Genomic DNA, 25,099 nt, shown 5'->3' with positions numbered 1-25,099 from the left:
AGATGAGGGCTGGCCTCTCAATGATGCACTTTATGAAGAATACTCTTTCATCGGCATCAGCTAGCCTTACCTTTTCCCTCTTTTTTGTGCTTTGACTTTGTTCTTTGGGCCTCATTAAGAGAGGGAGTGGATCCTTTCCCAATTAAAATGTTGACATGTTGGAGACGTTCTCCTTCCCCATCGTTTTGCTTCTGTTTGTAAGTGATTGCACTTCGCAGGATGAACTAGAATTAAATCAAGTGAACTTCGATTGAATAATGCAAGCTATAAAGCAGCCCTTCTCCATGAAAAATCTAATTTCTTTTTTATTTTTCTGTTTTGATCCCCTAGCCTGCATGGAGATAACCTTGATGGATAATCCCGTGGCTGAGGAGAGGTCTCGTAAACTGCTGGGCTGCCTTGTGCACTGGCACCCTCGTGCCTGCCAGGGCAGGCAGCTCTCGCCGAGGGTGCGCACCCCCAGCCCAGGGAAGCAGATTTCCCATCCTTGTGGCCATGTCACTCCTTTTTTTTGTCCAAAATCTGGAAGTAATTAGCATTAGTTGTGCTGCTTTCGGTGGTGCGGGGGATTTGAAGCCTGGGAACGGATGCTGTGACCGACCCCGCGGGAACCCGCTCGCTTGTGTGTGGACTTACGGGGTTGCATTAGTGATGTGGTGCAGAGCATCCCGAGCAGGGGGGACACGTGGACCAGGGAGTCTGCGTGGGAAGGACGTTACTTCAGTCCATCAAACATAAATCATGGGGAATTTGCTTGTCGGTGAATGATTTCAGTTGAGCCAGGATTTGGTCTTCTTTTTTGGTCAGAAATCAATAGCAAAGCTCCCAGTGATGTTGGTCAGAGGGGGATTTAGCATGAGGTCTGTAATCTGGGCTGCGGTAGGAGACGTGATGGCAGCACGGGCGGCGTTTCCTCAGCCTATGGTGGGTCTTTGGTGGCACCGGTCGAGCGTTCCCTGCAGATGGCCCTGGGTATCACTTGGGCCCTGAAGCCTGGGCCATGCGGCGTCAGTACTCTGAGCATTTTAAAGCTCTGTGATGTACCAGTATATATTGAAATTTGCTCTCCGGGTCCTCCCACCCACCCGTTCCTCTCCTGGTTTTCCCAGGGCTGAGATACGCACACATAGGGATGAAGCTGAAGGAAGTAGTGGTGGGTGCGGGGGGTCTCACGCTGCTGCTGGGCATGGCAGCAGGGCTGGGGACATGGGGACAGAGCCAGCTGAGGCTCCGGGCTTGCTGGAGCCGTTCCCATGTCCGCCAGCACAAGGTGATGGAGAGGGCTCCCCGCCAAGCAGGGATTGCTCCGAAACTGGCTCTGGTCCCTCCTGCCTTCCATCACTCGGCTGCCCTCAGAGCCCGTTTGCAGGGCTAGGATCTCCTGCGGAGCTGCTCTGGGGGGACGCCGTGGGGTGGCATCCTTCCCCCTGGCATGGCAGCGCCAGGATTGATGGCTAAACACAGGATCAGGCATTTTCTGCCGCGTTTAAAGTCTTGGCCGTTGCGTATTTTAAAAATCCATGTGTCTGCTCCCGAGCTCTAACCGTCAGAGTCGTCCTGCAGGACTGAGGATGCAGGAACTGCAGGGACCAGTAGTTTGTGCAGTAAATCTCCTGCGTGACTCTCCAGCAGTAATTACTATGTGAAAGTAATAACTGAGCTGTGCTGAGTGCTAGGCCAACTCCCCCGGCTCGCAGCTCCTTGCATGTTTCTCTCTGGGAGGTTCCTGTTTGGTAAATTAGATATTGTGCTGTATTTCAGAAAAGGTCACACTTAACCAATGCTGCCTTTGCTTTATTATCTTGGCAGAGCAGTGTAACCTCTGCCGGGGTACGATTGGATTTCACATTCGGCTCTGCTGCAGCAGCCCCGCTCCCTGCATCCTGCCATTGTGATTACGTTAGCAGCAGACTCTGCTTTCCTTTATTTATTGAGACATTAAAGATGCATGCATTTATTTTTACCATGTTCATAATTGCCATAAAAACAGGCCATAGTATCCCAGAGCGACTCTTTGGGAAGGAGAGTGGCCGCGGGGCCAGGGCGAGGAGGAGCCATGGCAGAGAGGAGGCAGGACGGGGCTGCTGGGGCAGGTGGCTGTCCCCACTTCTGTCATGGGAGGACGCTGCTCTCAGCCCAGAGGAAGGGGGGCAGAGCAGAGTCTGCCCCTTCTGCTGCCCAGGGTGCCTGGTGGGGGCAAGGAGCGTCCCCCGGGCCAGGGGTGATGCTGGTGGGAGCCCAGGTGGGATCCCTGCAGATTTGGGGGGACTTTGGGTGGATGGATGGATGCACTGGGGTGCCTGACTTGTACAAAGAGACCTGCATCTTCATGGGTCCCTGAAGCCCAGGAAGAATCCTGGCCAGGCCATGGAGATCCCTCCATGTCCCACCACATGCCTTCCACTGTGACTCACCATGTATCTCCCACCACATCCTACCATGCAACTGCCACTGCATCCCACTGCACAGCTCCCGCCAGATCCCACCATGCAGCTCCCACACATCCCACCGTGCAACAGCCATGGCATCCCACCATACAGCTCCCACCACATACCACCATGCATCTCCCACCATGTCCCACCATGCAGCACTCACCACGTCCCACCCCACGGCTTCCACCATGGCCTCCTGAGTGGTAACAACCTGCTCTCTTCCCTACCTTCTGGTTGCTTTTTTCGGTTCTTTACCCGCTGCGAGCACTAGAAATCCGGGGCTAAGTAATCTGACATTAAAAGACGGTGTTTCAAGTGCAGAGCGAGTTAGTGGGTTTTGCTTGCAAATGATAAATCCATTGACTTTTCTCCCCTGGTTTCACTACCCTCCAACTTTTAAGCATGTCACCCATTGTTTGCTTTTTTATTAATAACAGAGCCCACTGTCTCTGCAAATGAAATGATGTAAAACAAAGAAAAGTTCCCGCATTAAATTCTCCAGCAGAGGATTACCTTGCTGGCATTTACATATCTATGCAATAAATATTTTAACATGTTAATTATACACTAATAAGAAAAATACCTTTTGAACTTTCAGTCAAATTGACACACAGAGAACTGAGTCCATCAGGGAATTAAAAGCAATTAGTTTTGTAACAGAGCATAGTCACATTGTTTCTTCTCTGCTAATTGTTCTGTGGTCACCAGCCAGCCTTTTTTTTTGCTGAAAGCTGGTGGAAGGACTGTCAGGGACTGGAGTTTTCCACGCCTGGCTCCATCCCGCTCGCTGGGGTCTGTCCCGTGCTGAGATGCTCCTTCCCTCCCGCGGGGTTTGCTGGTGGCTTTTGTCCTGGCCCTGCAAACCCGGCTGTTCCCAGGCATGGGGAAATCAGACTTGTAACCATCTCCCTTTTCTTGTCCTCCTTCCAGACTGAAAACTACTCCTTTGATTCCAACTACGTGAACAGCAGAGCTCATTTAATAAAAAGGTACGTAGGCTTGCTTGAAAGTGCTTGGGTTTGCCCAGCCAAATCCTGATTATTTAATGTTCTTCCTTATTGTGTTGTATACTACTTGCTTTTTTTTAATATGCAAAAGATTTCAAGAGTAATCATTTGATTTTAAAAACAGTGTTTACGTCCTATTAAGTCCCATTGCTCTTGGTTTGCAATAAAGGAAAGTCTTTTTTTCTTCTTTTTGGCTCCTTCGCACCGGGAAGTTGCAGCAAATTAGGTGGAGTGCTGTTACCCTGACAACTTTCAAATTCATAGAGTTTATTCTATTTGAATGCACAGGAATAAAATGATAGATCTGGATGGTGAGGTCTCCCTGCCATGTGAGGTGGGGGAAAAGAAAAAAAAAAATCTCGTTTGGGGGCAGGCAGTTGGGTTGGATAGAGGCTCACTGTTTTAGTTTGAATACCGAGGCAAAACAGCACTTTTGCTAGGCTTTTTTCTTCCACGGGTAAAAAGGAAATCGTCAGTTCAGTTGCAACCTGGCAATTACCCTTGGAGGAGTTTAACCCTTTGGATAAAGTACTGGTATCCTCAGAGCTTGGCAGTGGCAAAGAAATGTCTCGGGGAGGTTAACGCCGGGGTTATCCGGTTCAAACCCACTGGATTGTGTTAAACTAGAGGTGAGCATCCCCCCCCCGTGGGGCAGGTGGCCAGGCTTGCCTCTGCCTCGCCGGCTATTTCCGAGGCAGGGAAAGGCACTGACACAGCACAATCAATACTCATCAGGAGGCTGCCGCGTAGGGCTGGAGGGCCGTCTCCCCGCGCAGGATGCGGGCGCAGGAGGTGGCCGGCAGCTCTTTGCCCACCTCCCCTCTTCTCCCCAGGGACTGGCCGAGGTGTGCGGCGAGCAAGCCGGGGCGCCGTGCCCATGCCCCCGCCTGTGCCTGGCAGGGTTGTGCCCGGGGGCTCTGCAGAAGCCATGGTGCTAGGAGGGGCGTAACGGAGAGCAGGAGCTGGCCCTGAACTGTTGCGATCTGATCTGAGCAGTAAAAATATCCAATTCTCTGCCTGGCTGATATCCCATTTGTTTACATCTGAAAAATATAAGGAGTAAGGGAGCTGTGAGTGCATTGTTTAAGCAGCTCGGGTTCAGCTAGCGAAGGGCAGGTATATTTGCCTGGGTGGCTCATGATGTTTAACGATGCTAATGCGATTGATTGCGAGAGAGATGGCTTGCCTGCGCCACGCTGCTCCTCGCCAGAGAGTCTTCAGGCATACTGAAAAAACTCCAAATCTATTAATCTTTCCTCATTCACACCTAAGATAAAGGCAAGCAGCGCTCCCGCCTGCCGCAGCAGGGCTTACTCCGAGGCTGTATTGTTTGGGAAATGCTGCTGCTGCTGATTCCCCGAGACCTGCCCATCCTTTAGAGAAGTGTCAGCCGCGGAAACATGTTGTGTGGCTGCTGCATTACAGTCTGGTTCACTGCGGGGAAGATAAATGCGTTGTAAGACGGGTTGCCTGCACATTGTGAACAGCAGCTCCGTGTAGGACAGCGTTTCCCCTTGCTTTCTACCTTTGTCTTGTATCTTAAGTACAACGGGCGCTGGGAACGCTGTGCAGACGTCTAAGAACAAAAAATATTTACTGTAACATACTGTGGCATCATTTTCATCCTTTGCCTGTATGAAGATGTTGTAGCTCTTCTATCTTTGGTGAGGGAATCTCCTCAAATCCAGCACTTTAATTAATCTATTTGTACTTTTCCTGTGTTGTCTGCCTGCCTCTCTCGCTCATCTACACACACACAAACGAATTGTAGATTTGTAGTGCTTTCTTAACTTAAAATTCTTTGATGTCGCCTGGAATCAAAGTCAGTGGCTTCAACAGGGACATCTTTATTTAAAAGGTAATGTTTGAAGGTTTACCAATGTATATGTATTTCAGAGCTCCCCCCTCGCGTGCTTTTGCAAAGCATCAGATGGTAGGTGGTCTGCTTGGTTTCCGTGGAGACGCAAAAGGGCTTTTCAAAGTAATGAAAATCTCCAGCTCTTTGGGGCTTTGAAGCACAGGCCCCTTCTTCCACCGACGTTTCACACCAAATCAGCCAGCCAGAAAGTTTGGTGCCCTGGGTGCAGGCGGTTCCCCCGCAATGGGTGCAGATTTCCCATGCCCAGGCTGGGTGTGGAAGGAGGCACAGGGTGGGTGGCACCAGGGACGCCCCAATGGCCGTGCCACCCGGGGCAGGCACATCTCAAGACGTCCCTGCGGCTCGGCTCGCTGCAGCCGGGTGTCCTGGGGCATCCCCCCTCCAGGGCAGTGGGCAACAGCAGAAGGATCCCAGATGCAGCCAGAAATGAAATTCTTCCATCCCTCCAGCCTAAGAGCTGGGTGCCATGGGGTGATGGAGCTGCTCAGCCCTTGGGGGAAATTTGGGAGCAGCTCAGCCCTCAGGTCCCCCCAGCAGTGGCTGTGCTTGCAGGGGATGTCAAGGAGTTCGACTGTGTATCAGATCTCCTTAAAGCTGTGTGAACTTGGACCCAGAATCACCGGGTTATTTTTAAAAATAAGAATGGCATCGTCATCGTGAAAATAAATTCCCATTTCTAGGAAGACTTTTGTTTTCAAACTTTAAGCGATTAGGATTTGGCCTATAACCTAAAAAATTAGGGTTTAGATCCTGTGTAACTTCAATATGAGCTAATATGACTTGAGGGAGCCTAGTTAAAAAGCAGCTCATTTAAAGTATATTTTTTAAATTTTATTTTCAAATCCTGCTTCACTCTCAGCTTCCATAATACCCACAGCAGCCTGACCCACAGGCTCACACTGTACCCATGGGCAGAAGCAGCCTGCGAGGCGGTGCAGGCTGGGTGCTGTGTTTCGGGGTGCAGAGGTGCCGAGCAGGGGATGCCCCCTTCCCAGCCCCTTTCCCAGCTCTCCGTGCTGGGGAAGCAGTCCCAGCCCTGCCGCTGGGTGCTGGGGATGGCAGGGGACCTCCCCGTCCCTGCAGGGCACGAGGCCGAGCGGTGGCAGCCGTGCCACCACCGCAGGTCTCACTGCAGCACCACGGGGTGGCGGGAGCCACCTTGTCCCACCCAGTAACTCACGGCTGTGTCTCCCCCAGCAGCTCCACGTTCAAGGACTTGGAGGGGAACAGTCTGAAGGACAGCGGCCATGAGGAGAGCGACCAGACGGACAGCGAGCACGACGTGCAGCGGGGCCTCTACTGCGACACGGCCGTCAACGACGTACTGAACACCAGCGTCCCCTCCATGGGGTCCCAGGGCCCCGAGCAAGGTGAGCCACCACCATGCGCCATGGGGGGCTGCCCACCACCCCCCTGACATCCACATGCCTCATCCGGTGGCTCTGGTGCTGCCTCAGTGGGTGCGCAATAAGGATGCTTAGCGCTTGCTGGGCATAACGCTGTACGTCGTCAGAGTGCTGGGTAGACAGAAATTAATCTTCATGCCACGCCTGTCAGGTAAGCCAGCAGTTGGGATTATCCTCTGTTTCACAGGCAGAAAACCCAAGGCCCTGAGCAGACCCAAGGCGTCTGACAGCAAGCGAGCGGTGGAGTTGGGATTAGGGCAGGAACTACCGGCGCTGTGCCCGGGGCTGGTCCCTGCCGGCGCTCCTCTCCGGAGCGCAGACGGTGCGCCCTTCCCCGTGCGCTCTGCTCGCCGTCTCCGGAGCTCGTGCGCAGGCGCCATCCGGGCAACTTTTCCAAAAGGTCAGCGGAGCGTGTAGGCAATTAGTCAGGCATCCCACGAGGGATTAGCTGAGGCCAGTGGGTGAGGGTTTGTGTCTTTTCCCCTGAATAGGCGGCGGGGTTTCAGCTCTTCCGTATCCCCACGTGCAGGGATGAAGTCCTGCTCCGAAACCAGACCGGTATTAGCTAGAGGAAAGAAGTCAGAGGAGTTCAGCTGAGCCCAAGCCGTCATTTGTACTTGGGCATGAATGTCGCTTTTAATGTCTGACGGATGCAAACATCCTATGCAAACATCCTGTCTTTTTCAATTAAGAAGCCTGAATGTGGTTTGGTGCTCCGGCGCAGGGGAGCCTCGGGGCGCTTGGCTATATCTTGAGATAAGCTGTAGCTGAGGCTCAACTGGAAGCCCCACTGCTAAAAGACTTAAGGATATGAAAACAAAATGCTGTGATTATGAACTGGTCTTCAGCTGTTTAATTCAATTCATGGTAAACATCATTAAAAGCCTTTGTTTTGCTGTCATAAAAGAGTCAAACGGGGGAGAGAGAGTTCTTGCCATCTGCGCCGCCGAATGTTTTTTTTTTTCTGGAGAGAAGCTGATCGCTGTATTAATTCTCGATAGAGTCTGTTAAATGGCCGTAGTTAACCCTGTAAGACTCTGCGAGGAGGGGAACGTGGAGGTCACCTACCCATTCCGTGCTGCCAGCCACGCTAATTGGAGAGGGATGGCATCCGCAGCGATAATGTATTTCCAGACAACCCTACTGTGGCCAAAGATGAAAAAAATTAAACATTTATATAACTGTACAGTGGCAGTTTAATTCTCCACGGACCGGCGCCGTGTCAGAGAATGCAGGCTGATAGCTATCATTTATTATTCTTCTATTACAAAGAAATGCTTTTTCATTTCGATCAGGAGAGGGTTTCCTAAGATGCGTTTGCAGTAAGGGATGACTGTAGGAGCAAAAATGTTCATAATTGATTCCTGTCCCGTTGAATGGTCTGAGCAACATCTGTTAATTTTTTGTCACATTTCTTCGGCAAAAAAAACAATCTCAATGGACTGCAGATAGGGTTTTACAGAGATTACATTTCTGATAGGTCTGCGTGCTGGCTCTGTTGTGCACCAGATAACAATGCAAATAAGTTAAAGAGGATGAGTTGGAGGCAGAGCTCGTCAGAGGAGTCAGATGGAAATAAATACGGTCCAATCCATTGTAATGTGAACTCCTCATTGCATGTAAAATAACCCCCAAAAATCAGGAGTACTTCCAGAAGGCGACTTCCAAAGGCAACCTGTGTGTCTGGCTCCTAGTCCCGCGATGGCCAGGGGGTTGGTGCTCTTGGCTCTGGTTTATTTTTGAGAGGAAACTGGCACGAGAGCGCTCCATTGCCATCCAGCTGGACCGGCAGGCAGGCAGGCACGCAGGCAGGCAGGCAGGTGTGCTGGGGGGCCAGCTCTCCTGTCCTGCAGGACCCACACTGTCTTGTGCGGAGGAGCCGGGGGAACTTGCCTGCGAGGTTATCGGGGTGTTCATGGAGCAATGAGAGGAGCAGCGCAGGCAGGGAGGTTAGCAGTTACTGTCATAGAAGCTGAAAAAAAGGTTAAAGAGAATATTTTCTGAGCTGATTTGCCGAGCAGGGACTGCAGAAAATAATCAGGAAAATCAAGACGCTGAGATGATGGTGATAACAGCGCATGATTAAAGCGATGGTTTTGGCATAGTAATTTTTACCCGATTTTGTGTCAGAGTGGCAGGGCAGGGAGGAAACACAACAAGTTCATTGCCAAGGATGCGCAGGACCAGTGGGCTGACCACCGCCCTGAGCACACATGGCCGAAGGGCAGCCTGGCCGCTCGTGTCCCCAGGCTTCGCCTTCACTCGCCATCCCTGCTCGAACTGCGTCTCATGTAATCCCAGAGAGATGCGTTGGGAGAGTCATCGGAGTTTGCTCATCGATGCTAATGATTTCCTGCCTGGGAGCCTGGCGAGGGGCCCCCATGGCCAGGCTCTGCTGGGCTTGGACCTTGGCTTGTATCACTATGAGTCCTTCGTGAGCGGCCAACTCTCAGACTTCATCCAGATAATTCAGGAGTCTTCATCTGCTTGGTGAGTAGTCCTGGATCTGCCGAGGCAAGACGCTGGTTGGCAGAAATCCTCGCAGCTCGGAGGTAGAGGACGATCCCTCTGTGGTGGCACTGGGGGTTTAGCGTGGACCTGTCTGGCCAGCCTTTGCCTACTGAGATGCTGGATTTCCTGCAGAAAGAGGTAGGCATGGGTAGGCATGGGTCCAAGCCCCTTTAGTGTTCTTAAACCAATGCGTGAGCCCGGCACTGGTGGTGAGTACGTGGCCGTGGGAGCCCCAGGGACCCGCTGCAGACGCTCAGGTGGCCTCCAGACCCTCTACCCCTTCACTGCCCTGGTGCCACTCTTGGGTGGGAGTGACACCGGCTGCCAGTCCCGCTGGCAGGAGCCCTTTCTCTTCCTTTGGAAATGACCTAGATTTCCAGGAAAATGGCAAACCATAGCGTGGAGGGTGTCGAGCTTTAGTGGGCAGCAGCAGGTCATCAGAAATACTGCCTGGAGCTCAGCCATGTCGCTTATTTTGGGAGTAGGACTTCTGCCCAGTCCCTCTTTACCTCAGGATCTTAATTATTGATTATAAATTCATCAGTTGAAAAGATGACTTTAATATGTACCCAATTCGGAGTTCATTATTGCTCAGAATTGTTTTCCTTCCCCTGCTAATTGATACCAAATGGGGCGCTGAGGAAGGCGGGCACCGGCGCCGCTCCACCTTTTGTGATTGCCCTCGCTGCCATTTAATTGTTTGTTTATTTGTGGAGGTGTTAAGCGCTGCTAGAAGTTTATATGCACTCCTTTCCTAATGGTGTCCTCAGCTGAGCTTCCAAATGGATTTGTTTGAGAAAGGGAGGTTTTCAAGCAGTTGTTGGATTCAGTGATGTTTTGGGTTGGCTGGAGAAGTCTGTTGGAGGATGGGGGTAAATCCTGGGCTCCCCCTTCGTATCTTGGCCTATTTCACTGCAATATGGGATGGATTTTCTCCACGTCCTGGTGTAACCTTGACTCAAAATCCAGCACTGGAGGAAACCCTGCAAGGATTTCCAGCAAGGGGGTGAAGTACGCGGTGGTGCTGGGCAGGAGACCCATTACCGGCATCACCTCCGTGGACAGCGGTGGGTGATGCTGGCGGCCACGGGAGCTTTGCTGTCGGGTTGGAAGCTCCTGATGCCTGTTCCTCCCAGCAACGTGGGGAAATCTCAGCGTGAAATGTTTTCCAACACTGCAGAGCGTGGCAGTGCTTTTCCCGGGAAATGGCAGCGCGGACCAGATGTTTCGCAGGGTAATTGAAAATTCCATTTTATCAGAAAGCATTTGCTGTCAAAAAGTTTTATCTTTACTTCAACAAAGAGGTTGATTAGATCCCTCAGGACCTGAATTAGCATCTTTGAGGCTAGATATTCTGTTTTGTGATTCAGGTAGTTATTCCTCCCTTGGTTTTGCTCATACTGGGACTTTTTTTTTTAAATCCCTTTGCCCTCTTCCAAACATGGCGTTTGTGCAGGTTTGGCTTGTTTTCTTTGGGTGGATGTATACGGGCACCTAGATCTGCTTAAATGTTTTCTCTTACCTTTTTCATCTTGCCTTGAGCCAGAGCCATACTTGTACTCTATAAGTCATAGGAGCTCTTGCCAGCATAGAAATCAGAAAGGAACTATTTCAAATATGTGTTTTTAATGTTAAAAGCAACAGATTTCAAACTTATCTTAATTCCCAGTGCCGGCCAGTATTTTTACCATCAGTTATAGAAGGAAAATCGTTGGCCTGATGAAGCAGTGATTTGCTGTTTAAGATAAAAATAGAATCCAAAAGAAAATACGAAAATAATAAACACACACTAATCATAAAAAAGCCAGTGTTAGAAATAGTCACCACAGCCATAAAATAGTGAAAAAGCTTTAAAATCAAAGTGAGAGGGTTTTTAAGCAATGTCAGTAATGTGTCTCTACAGAGAATTGCTTCTAAAAGCATCACTTCCATTTTTCTGGTGCCAGATCAGCAGTAAAGGTTGGCGTGAAATGTCATCTGGAAAGACCTGATCCTGCATACATTTCCACATTTGAGTAACTTTGCTCACATAGTGGTTTAATTGTGTCTGAGTCTCATAAACTCCAGCAAGACGAAGGGTTCTTTGAACAGAAATGGGTTATATTTAAATGCTTACGTTAAGTCGTCTTTATACTATTGCACAGTATAGAAATAGGCTTGGATGTAAAGGAGAGCTGGGCACATGATATTCACTGAAACTTTTCTTGCTGATTGCATCCCAAATTATTCAGATACATTGTCATTTAGGGGATCAGGTTTTATCTAGAATATTCCAACTGGTTCTTATGCTCATCTCCATAGTATCTGGGTGCATTTCAGTCGTGAATTGAGAACATGACTAATGGTATTAACTGGAGGCAAACACAGGTATTAGAAACTGTTGATTTTTTAAGCTGATTTCGAGCACTTGTTCCACCTGCATCTCCCTTTTACTCTGCAGAAAAGCCTTTCTGTAGAGCTGTATGTACATGAAGACCTAAGTGACATATTCTAGGGCTTTGGAGGCTGGAAATACAGCTGCATTTCTCTGGAAGTTTCTACAAATTAATAAAAATACCTACTTTCTTGTATTCATATATGCAGCTCAAGACGTAAAGTATAACATTCATATGTGAGTGACAGCACATCCCTTAAGATGGATAAATGCTGTAAGCTTTCTTTACAGGGCAATGTCAATTATTACAGCTCTTCTGATTTCTGTATTATTGCGTGGATCTCTCAGTAAAGCAGCCTCAGTGAGCTCAGTGGTGCTCCTGCAGTGGCCAGCCTGGAGGGAGCAGTCAGCTTCTCACAGTACTTTGAAACCCCAGAGGAGGATTTTTCTGAGGAGTGGGTAAGCTGGGACTTTGGGAAGAGGAGTTGATTGTCTTATGATTCCTACACTTTTAAATGATTACGTATTGAGCATCTAAGTCAGCTCATGGATGGCTGCGTGGTGGTTACTGATGCTTTTGTACACTGCTCTGTCCATGCTCCCCAAGCGCCCGCTCCTGCTGACGTTGCCCAACCGGGCTCGCAGGGGGACGTAATATCTTTTATTAGACCAGTGAATGTAACTGGAAACAAAGCTGTCAAGCACTCAGACTAACAAGTCTCTCTTCAGGATGACCCTTATCGTTGCCAGGTACGCGGTGCTTAGCTCCGTCTTCAGTGGGTGATCAGGACAGGCAGAGTTGGGCAGTGGGTCAGGCTGCCCCACCGATCGGCTTAGCTTCCTTCACCGCCGTGTTGTGTCGCAGCAGAGCGGGGCAGCAGTGTCACTCGAGGAGGTTTAATCCACACACGGACACTCTGGCTGGCCCAGACAGATGCCTCGTGTTGCTTCTTCCTTGGATTCGTAGCTCTGTAGCATTGAGCACAGCTTGGAGAAGTCCTTGCTGGAAACTGATGGTGGGGCAGGGGTGACACTGAAGTCATATCCATAGCAATAAATGAATGCCAATCCCTTTCTGCAACAGCAGAACTAAATAACAAACAGATGTGTAACCTCCTTTGTTTGCATAAGAAGCATTATCATATATCCCACATTCCTGGCACTCTTTCTTCAGTTTTCAGGTTCCTTCCATCAAAGATAATTCTTGCAATGTCTTCATCACTGAAGTTACTCGGTCCAGGGTCACAGGAGTTACAACCTTTAGATCCTCAAGTCCTTTCCATCTAAGCACAGAAAACACTCACCAGATGTGAACATTTTGGCAACTTCGAGAGGAAAATTAAAACTTGGATCCGTGCCCCGTTGTGTAGGTTTGTAATGGATGAATGATCAGCCCGGAAAGTTAGAGAGTTTCTAGTTTTCTATTGTACTTTTTAATGAGGTTTTGTCAAATTTAGTTATTGCTTACCCATATTTTTGCTGGGTGACTGGAGAGCAATTTATAGAAGATGTGAACAAGTGATATTTCTGATTAGAGAGTTTCAGCTTCTATTTGTGCTTGGTTTTGTTAACGGCTCCTAAACTCCAGCCCAAGCAGAAGGTTCGCAGAGAAGATCTTTGTCAGGGTTCAGCTGAAGGACGGGGCAGTGCTAACCCTGGCTCTCCCAAAGCATCCTTTTCCAAAACCACTACACAGTACTTGGATTTTCAAATATTTCTAAGATAAACAAACAGTTCAGTCAAACTTGCAGCTTCATTTTCCCTTATAAACAAGCCAAAAAAAGGCTCATGTGGACTTTTTTTTTCCTTTGCCAATAACCTCTAAGGAAACCATTAACACTTTCTGTCTCACAGCAGTTAAGAAGAGCAAAATGGTCAAGGTAATGGCCATCATATTTAACAGTAGGGAAGGTATATGAATAAAACCGAACCTTCTGCTAACACAGCAAGCCAGCACTTCCCGATCTCCTGTAATCAATCTACGTCGTTAATGACTCTGAAAACAGACTGAACTGCTGGGGCTGGCACCGGGAAACTTGCATTACAAACTAACCATCTCTTATTAACCTTTCGGTGTTTCCTTCACAACACTAATTAGAGCCAAATAAAACTACTGTTTGTGAAACTCTGAAGTTAAAATACAATTTTCAGAGGAAATATGGTAAACTCCAAAGCTCCTGTTTGCTTGGCCTTTCTTTTTAATTATGATGGAGGATGGCTGTTACTTGTTTAACAGAGGCTTACATGATTAATGCTGCAATGTTACTGTAATTAAAACAGCAAAAAAAGATGTGATTGGAGCCCGTATAATTTACAGACATCTCGGCATTCTGGTGGCAGAGCAGCTCTAAGTGTTGCAAAGAGGAATCATAAAAATTTATTCTAATTAAAATTGCCAGATTGACTAAACAACAGGTGACTTATGTAACTTGAGCGACTTGCTCTTGGGGTGAGAAATCATCTGAAATCAGTGAATTATACAAAGCTGTCTATTATTCTACTAAATGGGAAAGTGTGTGCTTACCATGGCAACCTGCATCAATTTTGCAGCCGCTGGAAAATACAGGGCCCTTTATTAAAGGAATAATCGCCGCAACCAGCGCGCTGACCCTCAGCTCTGCGGGCGCGGGGTGCGCGGCACGGCGAGTTTCAGAGCAGCCTTCTGGGCACGGGCGGTTGCCATCAGGTTAAATCCTGTCCTGCTGTATCGCAGCACGCACCCGGCAGCTCGGGGGTGATTCGGGTACGGTGCTGGACTGCCTTCTCCGGAGGGGATGGTACAAGTTGGGTGCCTGGTTTTTTCGCCCAAAAAAGTGGTGCAATTGACTTTGTAAGTGCAAGAAAGATAAATCATTTGGACCTCTCTTAATTATGCTTGCACGCTGCAGAGAGCTGTAGGGTAGGGCACTGCATCTCCCCTGGGTGCAGGGGAAGGAGCCCAACCGTCTCTGAAATATGGTGTATATGGGTGAGTATGTAAACTGCTCCAGTTCCAGCAGATGACTGCTGAAGGGAGACATACCACTGGGTTTGTATGTAGGTTGTTTTACTAAATGATCTGTGTAATAATAAGTAAGTCAAAACTCTGTAATAATTGGCACCAAACAGCAAAGAGATCTTGCAGCTTTTATCCGTCTTAAGGGAAGTGCTGCCACTCAAAACTCGCGAGCGCTATATTTTATTTCTCATACAGCATATATGAATGTAAGAGAGTAGATATTTTTAAATGGGTCACAGAATTATTAAGAAGTTTGGCAGCCTTTCCTCACGGTAGACACGCAGGTATGCAGTGGAGCGGGCTGGGCTGGGAAGCAGGAGCGCAGGGCTATGCCACACTCCAGCTGGGTTTGTGTTGCCTTTGCTCAGTGATTTCCTTTTCCATCCTGCATTTAACCCCCGTGTCTGTTTGGAAAATAAGTTCTTTATAGCAAGTATATTATAGATATATGCTAGCCACAATGTATATAATCACAGTAAGCATAATGCAGCCCTATTTTTGCTGAGTATCTGTAATAGTAATGATCAGCTTCCCCACTCTCAGCATTAGCTCTCTTAGTGTTTTTATTTTTCAGCAGAAACCCTTTTTTGTTCCATTTTCCTTATCGTATTTTCACCCTTTTTCAAGTGTGGAGAACGACTTGCTTTGTAACTAGCTTCATTAGCTACTCGCACGTTGTGTTTCATTACCGATACCCACAGCTGGCTGCGGGTGACCGCACATGGCAGCGGGTGACCGGCGGTCACCACTGTGTCGCTTCACCTTCGGGCAGTGACAGTCACACTTGGGGCAGGGAAGTGGAGTCAGGTTGAGACAGGTTGGGCTCGAGGTCTGGGTGTAGTAAATAGGAGGACATCCGGATATGTGGAATGACTAGCTGTAGTGAAAGCAGAGCTTTATCCTGAAGAAATCCTGGATTAACGTCAGTCCCTGTAGGAAAAGGAGAAAATTGAATGGCAAAAAAAAAAAAAAAGATGAAAAAACCCCTCTCTGAATTGAAGCAATAGGAAATGAAAATTGCTGAGATATACTGTCATGTGGGTAGTGGTGCTACCAACCTTGTGCTGCAGTAATTACCTCTATGCATGCAATTTGTGCTCGGCTACGACTGATTTCCCACATCATCCGGTGCCCAGGCTATATTCAATCAGTCCCAGCTGGAGAAAACTATCTTGGATCATTTGGTGAGATTTCACCACAGATGCTACCTTGCGTCTTACGGAAGCACTCGAGAGCTGTACGCTGCAAAGCCTCCCTGGCACACGGGTGGAGGTGTGGGGACGGTCACGGGAGGTTCCCTGCGGCAAGGCGGGGGGGCTGGCTGCAAGGCAGGGGGGGGTGCCAGGTCCTGCGGGGTGCTGAGCACCTGCAGCTGGTGGGGGTTAAAGGCGAGGAGCTTCTGGCCCCTCCTAGGGAGAAGACTTTGCTCCACTGGGTGCGTGCTGGAGAGACTAGGTTTTGTGGTTGTTCTTGCACTGTTTTATGTGAAAAATGCAAGAGCGAAGAGCATTGGTTGGAAATTTTAGCGAGAAGCCTGAGGAAGGTGGGTGTCCGCATCGCTTGCAAACCAAAATAGGGTGGGCATTTAATTTCCTCTGCTTTGGAAATGTTGGCTTCATTAAAGAGACGAGGCAGGAGAGTAGCTGGTGCGAGTACAGCAGACGGTGCTGCCTCGTCTGCTCCGGCACGTTCTCCAGTCAGCTGGTTTGATAGGCGAACTGCTCCTGAGCCAGGTGAGGAGCCTCCGGATTTGCCCTGCGAGAAGAACGGCTTTCTCAATTCAACTCACTGTGCTTCTGGATTTGCTACAGCTCAGTGAGAAGTTACAAAGGGGCATCTCTGGTTCAGGAAGAGGAATTTGGCTAGAAACTTGGAGCCAAAACCGTACATAGGAGTAATTCAGGAAAGGTCGGAGAGCCAGAAGCGTTTTTGGGAGCGGTAGGTGCGTTAGTGGAGGGTATAAATACCTGTGGGAAGAGTCTGGCAGGTCCCTGGGTGGGCACTAGGTATATATTGGACTTTGTTTCTTGTTTTTCACTCTCTGCGTTTACCAGCTAAGTTATCTGTGCCGCTGACATTGCTGCTCACCAGCGTGTTTCAACGGGAGCCGTGTCTTCTCGATGCTCCACTCTGCCTGGCTGTGCTGCGTCTCCCACAGCAAGCTGCTGAGAAGCCATCCCTGGGAGTGCAGGGCTGCCGTCTGCGCTTGCCAGTTGACTTCCATGTCCTGCATCTGTTCTGACAGGCAGTGCTTTTGCAGCCGCTCTCTGATTAGGTTTGGTCCCTCAGATGCATTGATTTACAGACCTTTCCTCTGCAATACCGCTTTTCTCGATGACAGTCATGAAGCACATGATAACTCAGCAGCCTAAATTATTCAGGCAAATTGAATGTGTTTGGCTTGTTCCAAACTTTTGTTTCCTTTCAGTGCTGTCAGGAGAACAGGTAGCTGTGATGCTTGTATCCAACTCATTCAAGTGCCAGGGAGACTCAAACAGCTCAAGTATAACCCATGTTTTACCTCGTTTGTCACTTATTTCCACCTTCAGCTGTTTTTTCTGGGCACTTTTGTGCCTCATAAAAATGTTTATCTTGCATCTAGGGTTGCTCCCCTCTGGTACGCTGATGGGCTCTGGGAAGTCACTTCATCTTGTGGTGGAAATGTCCTTGTAAAATCCAAAGAAAATTCTGTATCTGTTCCACCCTTTAGCCACGTGGCCTTTTGTGGAAGTACATTCACTTATGCAAATATTTTGACCCATTAGTCATCACTGTAGGATCCAAGAACCTCACATTAATGAAGTAATTAAAATGAACAATTCCACCTGCAATTCCCTCGTTGCCTGACCTCTGCTTTGTCAGTCTTCCTCCATTGTTCTTGGGTAGATATGTCCAATTAATTAATTCACTAATAAAATCCACGCAAGCCCTTCACTGGGCAGATGTGCCTTGCAGGGACCACCAAGCTCTGGCACGTCAGGTGGAGAGGAGATGCTTTGTCAGTGCAAAAGTGTCCCCTTGCTTTCTGGAGACTGTTCTCATCAGGAGCTTCTGGGTATAGCTGAAGGCATTGGCTTTCACTCTCCAAACACGTCTGGAGATTTAGGACCTGACTTAAAGCCTGTTGAATCCAGCAGGACTCTTTCAGCTGAGACCATTGGGCTTGAAATAGGACCCAAGAGAGATGGCATTCTCGGGGGACATGCTCTGAACTTTGCTTGTGTTCAGCAGTGAACTCAGGGAGAAGATATCTGCTACTGAGCATCTCTAATTCAGCGAACACAGCAGAGCCGCTGCTGGAGGATGGAGGTTTGCCTTGGAAAATTCTAGCTGCAAATGAGACACATGATTTTAGGAATTAGAATAATTACCCCCTGGAACAGGTTCCCAAGGGATGTGATATATTCTGTATCACTTAGAGTCTTTAAAGCACATTTGCATGTTTTTCCTAAACGCGTGCCTAGTCACTCAAAGTGAAGGGCTGTGCTTGAGAAGCACAGCGTGACAAAGCTGAGCATCCCGTGGTTTGTGAGGGAGCAGAGCAGGGAGTCACTGTGGTCCCGCATGGATTAAGCTCTGCAGATCCCTGGAGGAGTGGGTTTTGGCACGTCCTCAAGGAGAAGAGCTCATGACTGTCCCCTTGGCCGGCACTGGCTGCCATGCCACAATATGCAGAACTGAGCAAGCAACCACGCTGGGGATGATTCAGGAGTGAACCCCCCCCAGCCAAAATCTGCCTTCTCTTTCGGAACACACGCAGCAGCCACTTCCTCGCTGAATCAGATGTCCCCAGGGGCTGAGCAATCCTGGCTGTATCAGTGTTTCCAGGACCTTCCCTCCCACCGCTCCCTAAATGATGAAACTGTTTTTGAAGACCTCATTTCCTGGCCTTTCCCTTTTATCTCTCCAAACAGCAAGTAAGCGAGCAGCCCTTTAGTTTTTAGTTACTGCTTCTGCACCCGGTGAGCTATCAGAGGCTGTTGACGATGACTTTTCTCTTTTCCATGCTCCTGCGTGCAGGATTTGGGGAGATAATTCATTTGGTCCTGGTGCTTTGTCAACTTTCAGCAGTTGTAATTGCCTAATGATCAGTGTTGATGCTGTTGTTAAGCCTGTTAAAACTTTGTCCTGCTGAACAGCCAGACTGTGGCTGTCTCATCATGTTGTGCCTGCTGTGTTGACTGGGGCTGCCTTTGATGCTCCCTCCCCGGCCCCCGCTTTGGTTGCTGCTTCCCACCCCACCTCAGCTGCTGCCGGAGCTCGCCGAGGGGGATAGATGCAGCAGGGTGCTACCCACGCTGAGGAACTGCACCCAGGGGTACAAATAACTAACGAATAACCCCACGGAGAGCCAGATGCTTTCCGGGATGAAGCTCCTCTCGCCTGCCCCAATGCCCGTGCCAGCCCCGAGGAGCCTGGTGCTGGGCGCTGAAGGTGGTCTGTTGCCCCGAGGCCTGGCGGGGTGGGCGAGAGGAGCTCTGTGGCGGAGGCTGTCACTGGTAGGGCATTGCTATTTAGCAACCTGCATGCCATTTTTGCTCTTCCATCTCTTGGGTGCCTTTTCCACCTTCATTATAATTTTTTAAGAGCTCTAATTGGCCGCATTTTGTGCTATCACCTTCTTTGCTATGCATCCGAGGTGCCCAACTGGCTGGTGCCATCTCTCGAAGCCCCCGTCGCTCATCCTCGCCTCTTCCAAGGCTGTTTCTTACTTAATGGCACACACTGAACATTAGTGCATTACCATCCCTTTTCCAAGAACAGTCTCCATCCGCTCTTCTCTCGTCCCCCAGTGCCTCATCCAATTCAATTAATTATACTTAGTATATTACGCATCCTGTCAAAGTTTTTCCTTTCCGAGGTTTAATGGTTTTTTAATTCTAATGCATGCTGCATGTGTAAGTGTTTTAGAAATGAGGTGAGCATGCAGTGGCAAAGAGGCAGCATTACATCTGTGTGCCGCAGACAGCAAGGGTGGATCCCTGTAGAGAGGCTCCAGCAGAATGACTGCAGGACCGCATTACCTGCCTTCCCATTGCATCCCCCTTCTTGTGCTCAGGGGGAAAATCAGGCTGATTCCCACCACAGAGGGACATGTTTGGGTTAAACCTACCCACTTATGGTGCATCTCGTGCTCCTGCCACAGAAGCGGGCGCCCGGCCGGCAGCTCAGCCCCAGCACCGGCCACGTCTTCTCGGCTGCTGCAGCCCTGTGGTGAACTCCAATGTAATGAACTTGACTCTTCTTCTCACGCTAACTCTGTCTGAAAGCACCAAATTACATCAGTCATTTCAGCCTTGCTTTATCCCTTTGAAGAAAGGCCGCGTTAAGGATGCGGTGGAGACTAGACTAATCCGGTAACGCCGGCTGGGGCTGGTACCTATCGCTCTTTATTTTCCAGTGACAGTTAAAAGGTTTGGTCAGAAAAGTGGTTCAGGAGGAGTGACTTTGTGGGGTCTTATACTTACTAGCTTTGGGTATTTCCAGCTAAAACCTGCTCAGACTAAGAGGGTTGTGGGTTGGTGGGTTTTTTCCCTTGCCTGTCAGTGTTGCAAAGTGCTTAGGTTTTGAAAATCCAGCTGGGCTCTGTCTGTCTGTCACACCATCACTGGGAGTAACGATGCCGTGGTGCAATTTAGCTGACAGCCCTGTGAACTGGGGCCAGGAGCCAACACACGCCAGCCTGACCTCGGGGCAGCGCTGCAGAAACGCACCTCGGAGAAATCGGAACTCATCGGAGGCTGCGCAGGCAGAGGTGGGGCCAGAAGTCTGCCGTGCTCCAGCAGCGCTGGGGCAGCCCGCCTCGGGGAGCGGGAGCCTCCTGCCCCTGCGTTGGAGCCACAGCAAGGGAGCGCGTGGCAGGACCCCAGGGCGGCGTGGAGACCCCTCACGTCGGACTCGGCATCAGTGCCCGGCCGCCCATGGGTTGGCATCAGCTTGGCTGGAGCCGTGGAGCCGACTGCTTTCCTTGCGGTACTTACACAGGTCATGAAAATACGGTTATTTTCCATTCCCGTTGTGCAGCCGTCTCCCCGCGGCTCTTCAGTTTACAGCCCCAGACAAACTCAAGGGCTCGTTTTCCATCTCGCCTCCACGGCTGCGGGGCAGACGGGACGGGACAGGGTGGGATGGGATGGGATGGGACCCCACCTGCATTGCTGGAAATCGAGCTTGTCCATGACTTGCAGGTAATGTAATTTCCCATGGCTTATAATGAGGTTTTAGATTTGACTCTTGACCTTATAGTAATTTTATATGTATATTTATGCACTATGAGCACTCTCTTAATTAATGAAGGTAAACTTAATTGCCAGAACGAAGTTTCGGCTGAATTAAATGGGCCAGATGATTGCCAGGCTTTGGCAATGCCGTGATCTCTTCTGGTGGCCGTGGGGCCAGTCTGACCCACGGCTGGCATTCCCCTGGCATCGCCATTATCCCTCCTCGGCGTGGAGCTGGAGCCTCGTTTGAGCCCTCCGTGTAGATCCATGGCCGCAGCAGAGAGGAACAGGAACATCCTTGTGTCACAGTGAGTCATGGTGCTGGATCAGACCGTGGGCGCTGTTGGATGCTGGACAATGTAAAGCAGCTTTTGCAGACCTGTCCCCATGGCCATCCCAGTTCCCTGTGGGATTTTCTGATGCACCCACCACCCTAGGCCAGCCTCTCATCATGGAACATCCCTGTGCTTCAGAGGAGAGGATCCACCAGCATGGAAAAGCCTTGCGTTCATCCCAAAAAGAGTTAAAGTAGAACACCAGGGAGGGGATAACACCAGGCTCCAGGGTGGAGGACTGAGAGGTCAATGTCATGATGAGAGATGGCCAGCAACCAACGCTTTTGGTTTAAAAAAAAAAAAAAGGCAAAAAATTCCCTAGCTATCTCTCGACGGTGGGGAACGCCCCATCGTGCTGGGAAGCCTTCCAGCTCCCTCCACTCTTCAGAGCTGTGCACTTTTAGAAAGTACAAAGAGCTTCTCAGAATGTTTTGCCTTGTGGGTACGTCTATGATTAATTCCGTGCAAGCATTACTGGTGCAATAACAATACTGGAGGTCCTAAAACTGAAAAAGGAAACACATTTGGCTCGTACTTCATACACAATCACTTACACTTAAGCTATTGATAGTTGATTGGGATCTGTAGACTGCTGGGCTGGTGCCACTGGGTTTCTGAGCGCGTTCAATGGCTGGAACAGACAGCGAGGCTGTAGGTTTTGGCAAGCTGTAGGTCTCATTAGTCAGGCTGACTGTATCTGACACGAGAGATTCCCATCCACCAAGATGAAGCTCACTTCCCTAGGCTTTGGCTGACATCCCAACAATATTTACATGAAGGACAACAGAGGATCAGTGTTAGATTAAGGCTGTGAGTTTCCAGTAGGCAGACAGTTAAATATTCTATTGAAATACTCTTTTGATTATTTAGATAATAATGAAGTTTATGCATGTCCTTGAGAAATCTGGGGAAAGGCAGTTGTTTTATGCTAAGCATGCAAAGATGTGTTTAATCTTGATAATAGGAGTAAATTATGTATCAGCGTTTATAACCTCGGCTCCTTTATTTCTCACTTGTTGTGTGGAAGCACCAGAAACCTGGCAGGGAAGGGAGAGCCGCGTTGGGCGGGTGCGCAGGAGGAGGGGGCAGGCGGGGGTCTCACCTGCATCCCTGCTCCTGCCGGCACCCTGGCCCTCTGCATCCCTGCGGGGAGAGGATGAGGATGGGTTGTTCTGCTTCGTCCTGGCCAAGGAAGGTGCTGGTTGCGGTAACACGTTCGCCATGAGTCCAGTAAGGGCTGTACATCGGTACGGCTGCAGCGAGGGCAGGGGTGCTGCTCCGGCAGGCGCTGCGCCAGGAGCTGGCCCAGTACAAGCGGCTGGGAACTGCTGCTTATCTCCCCCAACTGTAATTTCTGTTTTGTTGGATTTTTATCAGAATTGCCGAGTAGCTATTTTCTGAGCAACGTCTAATTTTGAATGGGACAGGGTAATAATTCGATTTGTTGCTGCCGTTGGAATGTGGCTGCCTGGCTGGTCCTGCGCTACCCTGACAGAATATGTGAATTTGTCTGTTTCGAATTTGACAATAGCGGAGAAAAGTAACCTTTGGATTAATTTGTTTTAGCGACTAAAGTCCCATTAAATGGAAGGCAGCTGGTGTCAAAGGCATAAACGGAGACAAAGTTTTGCTCCCAATTGTGGGAAATGTGTTTAAACAGACTAGAAATGTTTCCATCTCTGCAGGGTATAATATACTCAAATGGTTACATTAACATGAAAAAAATATAAGAAAGAGTGTATTTAGGACAATCCCTCTGTATCCAGTGTTAATGAAATTGAATTCCAGTAATGAAGTCAAAGGGTTGTATTCTGCACTCGTGCAGGCAGCACAGTAACTGCCATTAGCATTAATGGGATCTGTGCCTATGAATTACAGAGCCGTAATGGTTTGAGATGGAAAAGGTCTCTCGGATCCCGGAGTGCTCTCCTCTCCGAGGACCGGATCCTGCATCCTAACAGCAGTTAGGATGCTAATGAGCCCTGTATCGAGGCATGAGCAGCGGAGTTTTGGAGGTGAAATCCCTGCCGCTCAGGGGCCAGCACGAGCTCTACGGACCACTTAAGAAAAGGATTAATTGGAGTTTAAATGGTGTGTTCCGCCGGCCCTCTGAAAGGGAATTAATTTTGCCTTGTGAATGAGGTGGGGATTGGCCCGCGGTCCTGGATAAAGCGGGGCAGCCAGCATTAAATTGCATTCCAGCCCATAATACCTTCTGGGTCTGACTCCACTGTAGCGCATGGCATGCCCAAAAACCAGCTCCTCTTGCTTTGGGTGATCGCCCTCCTTCCCACAGCCGCTTTCTCATCCCAAAGCCTTCGGTGTGCCCAGGAAGGCGTTTTTCCGGAGAAAATCTTTTGCATCAAATCTATCCTTAGCTCTCCGGTGTGTAGCTAGCCAGGCACCCCAGATGTGTCAGTGCGTCAGTCTTCATTCATGATACAGGGACCGTTCTGCAGAAGAAACGGCGTTATTAATGGTAATATAGAGCAGGGGAAGAGGTGAATGGGCCAACCCCCTGGCTGGTGTAAATCAGTGTCGGTCCTTGGCGCTTCTTGGGAGCTGTATGTATCTGCAGCAGCCGGGAGCGAGCTCCGTCGCATCTCTCCGTTGACCATTACAGAAGCGCTGCCCATGAACTGCATTCAGCCATGGGTCCTTATCAGCAATTGTCTGATAAATTAATCTAATTCACATCCCTTGTTTCGTTAAAATAATTCCTCGCAGGCATTTGCTTTGTCCAAGCACTGTTGACCTCCTGTGTCAGGACAGACAATCCAGGATTAAAAATACAGCATTTTTAAATGCATAAATCCCAAACAATGGCGAAAGAGAGGAAAAGAAAGGCTCCTCATTGCGGTAAAGAGCATTTGTCACTGTCCCTGGTTATTAGTATCCTCCGAGCATTGTGCAAGGGAAGCCACGCCAGGATTACATTTCTGCATTGACTGGAGATTTCTTATTAGGAAAGGCGAAGAAGGCTTTGTAAAAGCCCATAGGTCAAAAATATAATACAATATTCCCCACCTCTTGTTTCCTGATATTATGCTATTACAGGAGATAAGGGAGAGGTGCAGAGTCTTAATTTACAAGTAAATGATGAACCATGGCTGGGGACTGTTTGTATTTTGCTTGAGCTTATTATTTTATCTGGAGTGTAACGCGGTGGATCGCTGCTCCCGAGCCGGGAACAGCCGCTCCTGGTGGGGTGGAGGGGAGGTGGGCTCTGCCGGCGTGCCGAGGGTGGTGGGTGCTGCACAGGGGCTCGGGGACATGCCTCGCGCCTTGTGGCATACATCCCCGAGAAAATTAAGGTGCTGGAGTTGAAAAGAAACCCCAAAGTAGCTGGAAGAGGAGTGTTAAATAATGCAGTTGCGCATTGTCCATGAAAGATGGCTAACCATGAGTAAACATCAACAGCAGTGTTTGATCCCTTCATGTTTACTATTTATTCATATTTATTATTCATAAATTCTGTCACAAATGTTAGGCCCGCACCCCAGTGAGACATTTGCATTTTATTTTAAGTTTGATTCCCGGCCCCCCCCTTGGTTTCATGAACTGAGATTTAATGATTTGCTTTTCCATATCGTTCCCGTGCTGGCTCTCCCTGGCTCTCCTCTTCTTGTTTCAGGAAGAGATTTCTAACATGGAAAAGTGATATTTGAATAGATTCCCCTAAGGCAATCAATTTACTTTTAATTTGTCTGGAACTAAGCTTTTCTTTGTTGCAATGAGAAAGGATTGAAACTGCTGTAAAATTTATTAGCTTCCAGGAAGATTTTGAAATGAATTTTTTAATGATCGTGCTGTTTGCTGTACCCAGGAGCAGTGTCATCGTGATTACAGTATAATCATACGGTTGCTGAAGAAACACCGAAATGTGGAGATAAAGCCAGGCTCCTGCACGAGGGTACCCATGGTACCGGCCCAGGT

At 49.1% G+C, this 25,099-nt stretch overlaps 1 protein-coding gene across 2 annotated transcripts in view; it reads left to right on the top strand.

The window, feature by feature from the left end:
• PCDH19 (protocadherin 19) overlaps positions 1–25,099 on the top strand; it is a 55,496-nt gene that overhangs the window by 24,702 nt on the left and 5,695 nt on the right. Inside the window, exons 3-4 of one of the 2 annotated variants that reach the window (XM_050901805.1) lie at positions 3,363–3,421; positions 6,519–6,688. In XM_050901805.1, coding sequence (XP_050757762.1) covers positions 3,363–3,421; positions 6,519–6,688 — 229 coding nt within the window. Of the gene's footprint in view, positions 1–3,362; positions 3,422–6,515; positions 6,689–25,099 lie in introns of both variants that reach the window. The other variant, XM_050901804.1, reaches the window with a different exon arrangement.

This window comes from Gymnogyps californianus, chromosome 9 (genome assembly GCF_018139145.2).
Source record: "Gymnogyps californianus isolate 813 chromosome 9, ASM1813914v2, whole genome shotgun sequence".
NCBI classification, from domain to species: Eukaryota; Metazoa; Chordata; class Aves; order Accipitriformes; family Cathartidae; genus Gymnogyps; species Gymnogyps californianus.
Note: the sequence above shows the minus strand (reverse complement) of the source record. Positions and strands in the feature narration are given on the sequence as shown.